General features: G+C 40.5%; 1 protein-coding gene and 1 long non-coding RNA gene across 2 annotated transcripts in view; one reads left to right on the top strand and one right to left on the bottom strand.

The window, feature by feature from the left end:
- Positions 1-257: 257 nt before the first annotated feature.
- LOC116700278 (inositol monophosphatase 3) overlaps positions 258-3,127 on the bottom strand; it is a 6,641-nt gene continuing 3,771 nt past the window's right edge. Inside the window, exons 5-8 of the mRNA XM_032533328.1 lie at positions 3,006-3,101; positions 2,439-2,600; positions 1,958-2,092; positions 258-1,204 (exon numbers count right to left, since the gene is read on the bottom strand). Of these exons, the coding sequence (XP_032389219.1) occupies positions 1,062-1,204; positions 1,958-2,092; positions 2,439-2,600; positions 3,006-3,101 (536 nt within the window). The 3' untranslated portion in view covers positions 258-1,061. The remainder of the gene's footprint in view (positions 1,205-1,957; positions 2,093-2,438; positions 2,601-3,005; positions 3,102-3,127) is intronic.
- The window catches only part of LOC116700284 (uncharacterized), a 1,656-nt gene continuing 73 nt past the window's right edge, over positions 1,545-3,127 (top strand). The window contains exons 1-2 of the long non-coding RNA XR_004334616.1: positions 1,545-1,763; positions 2,881-2,888. This is a non-coding gene — a long non-coding RNA (uncharacterized LOC116700284). The remainder of the gene's footprint in view (positions 1,764-2,880; positions 2,889-3,127) is intronic.

Here is a 3,127-nt window from a genome sequence, read left to right as displayed (position 1 = left end):
CCTTTAATTGCCATTTTCACCTGTGTGTGTGTCACTTTGTGTCCCCGTAACTAACATTCAAGGGTATGTAAACCTTTGATCAGGCCATTAAGGTTATTTCTGTTGTATATATTGTTTAAAAAGCAGCCTAAGAACTATGTAAAAAGATATGTCTTCATGTGATCACTATGCTTGAATCAAAGACATTGCATGATGGGTCATATTTTCAAAATGTATGCCAAAATTTATGCCAGGGTATGCAAACTTATGAGCACAACTGTCTATAACAGGAGAGCAAGGGAACATCAATCACAGCATGCTCACACCCAAACCTGAGAATAGATTTAATCATCCCAAAATCTGTCTCAAACAGATGAGGAAATAGACAACTTTTCCTTCCAAATGTCCCCATTCTGTTGTTTTTTTGTCTCTAACATAGTTAAGCAAAATTGGTAAAATCTGATCCCATCTGGGCATTGCCATGATTTGAGATTAGCAGTGCCTTCTAGCTGAGTTGACACCACTTAGTGCGTAGTGAATTCATTTGGTATGATGATGCTGGTGAACAGATGGTTTGTTGATGAAATGTAACTTCATTGGTTGTTTAGGCCAGGATTGAAGTTGGGACTTAATATGATAAAAGACGATGTCAGTCAAGCCATAGGTTCTGTTGTAATGTTCAGCATTGTGCTCCTTAGTTAAATGTCTCACAATAAGAGTCATCAGAGAGTTGTCCCCTGTAGGTGAAGGGACTCTGATGTCCAATGTTCACTGTGAGCATGTGTAGGTGTATGTGCATTTGGAAAAGAAGGTGTACCGTTACTACTATCTGAAAGTATGTATGCATGTACAAGAGTGTGTGTTCAGAGCCATTGTGTCAGCCATTGCGGTTTCCAGTGGCAGCCATGTTGGTTTTACCGTCCTGCTCGGTGGCCCTTGCCATTAACACGGACTCCCATCGATGATGAAATCACATGGGCCTGGTTAGGTTTACAGACCACTGTTAGGTAAAGGAAAGGGCAGCCACATGTTGCCCTTACCAAAACCTGACCAAGATACCAATGGCTCTGTGTTTGTGTCCATCAGTGCTTTTCAGGGTCCCAGTTTGGTAGTTTCTCCAGTAGGGCCTTATGGTCCACACCAACACTGGCCACCAGTCCTCCTTTGTTGACCGGTGTTCCACTGTAGTCGATGTCCTCTCCCTTTAGCGTTGTCATGTGGCCTCCTACAATCATGAAGATTACATGTCATTGGTACAGTGCACTTTCCCATTTAACATCCATTTCAGAAATGATAATGACACATTAATTAACCATAAAAGTAGAATTGATATCCTGCTGCATTTTTTCATATTTGTGTGGATGGTGTGTAAAGCAAGATGCCTTATTTTTCACTGTAACATAAAAGGTGCACAAGCAAAGATTTTTTTCTTTCTGTAGTTGTAGTTTTGGTTACTTGACAAGATATTTCTGGATTTGTGCATCTCTGTGTTCTTCTCACTGGTTTGAAGTACGCTTACTTCAAACCAGTGAGAAGAACACAGATTCAGTTGGAACAATGTGACGTCATGTACTTCTATACACAAATCAGGCGCAGGTTCAAACTCAAAACGCTGTGCATTGCTGCAACGGTTTCCTGGTTGAATGACATGTTACCCCGGAACGTTGTGAAACGCTTTGAGTAATGTTTTCTCTTGTTTGGAGAGAGTGTCTCTCTTTTATTGGCTGTGTCACAGGTGATATCCAATCAGCAGAGACGTGTGTGTAAACTAAAAAAGCACCCCCGTTTCAGTTTTTTTTTTTTTTTTAAGTGCAGCCATAGGATTCAACAAAATTTGAATCAGAATGTACTTAAAATGCAGCAAAGTAAAACATGTGTGTCCAACAAAAAGAGTTCTTGTGATTTAATTAACAGGAAAATCTGACCAGAGCTTGAAAGCAAAGAGAAAAACAAAAATGGAGAACAGTCGTTACATTACCCAGTGCTTTCAGTAGTGCTGCACCAGCACAGATGTCCCATTTCTTGATAAAGGTGACATGGATGTAAACATCTGCCTGGTCCATAGAACCTGTTTCACTTGAAGGCATCTCCAAAAGTGACAGGACCTTATATCCTGAGAGAGAGAGAGAGAGAGAGAGAGAGACCATGGTCAATATGACTTGTTATCACACTAGTGCTATAGTATTGGTCATGGTAAGATTATATCTTGAAAAAACCCTCTTTACTGCCTGCTACAGAGAGAATGCTGCCGCTGGCAAACACCCATCTCCTTCACAAGAGTTCAGCAGTACCCTTAAATATGTCCTTTGGTGTGAAAATGCTAATTAATGGGTCTTAATTTGCTCGCTCCCCACATGGGTTGTTTTTACTTGATGCATGCATATTGAAGATATAACCTTTAAACTTTCTCTGCACATGCAATACTTAAATGTAATACATAAAAGTAAAGGAGTTCTCACCTGCTCCACCTGCTTCTATGATTGTTGTGCCGTTTCCAAAAGCCTCCTGAACATAACTTTTAACTGTTCCAGAGTGGGAACGTGATACAATGACCTTTGGAGGGCTGACAGTGTAGGACTGCCGGGGACGCATATTTGACCCCTGACCTACAAATGCCCAGGCTGGGGAAGCGATGGAAGGGAGACAGAGAGACAAAGGGAATAGAGATTTAGAGAGGGGGAAGAAGTTCAAAACGTATTATTTGTTGACCAACTTCCTTGCCATCTAAGCTCTGGAATGCAAGTTTTGTGGCAGAACTCCTCTATTCCAAGATAATGAAACATTGATCTTATGGTTTCAACAACAAAAAAACAAAAACAAACATAGAATGTCTTCTCATGAGGTTTTAGAAAAGGCAAAACTCATGGACTAACTTGAAGTTCCGCGATTGTCACAAAAAAGTGAAAAATGTATTGTTTTTCAGTTAAAATTTCACACAATTAAAAGTTTAAACATGAGAAGGTTCACATTGTGGAGGCATCCTGTTTAAAACACACAAGTAAAGTTGTGGAGGCACACACACTTACCAGTGAACCCAGTAAATGGCTGGTGTATGACCCCAATGACTGGTTTACCATCTACAGCCACACATACCATTGTGGTCACATACTTCACTAGATTCTCTATGGAGAGAGAGAGAGAGAGAGAG

This window comes from Etheostoma spectabile, chromosome 13 (assembly GCF_008692095.1).
Source record: "Etheostoma spectabile isolate EspeVRDwgs_2016 chromosome 13, UIUC_Espe_1.0, whole genome shotgun sequence".
Classification (NCBI taxonomy): domain Eukaryota; kingdom Metazoa; phylum Chordata; class Actinopteri; order Perciformes; family Percidae; genus Etheostoma; species Etheostoma spectabile.
Note: the sequence above shows the minus strand (reverse complement) of the source record. Positions and strands in the feature narration are given on the sequence as shown.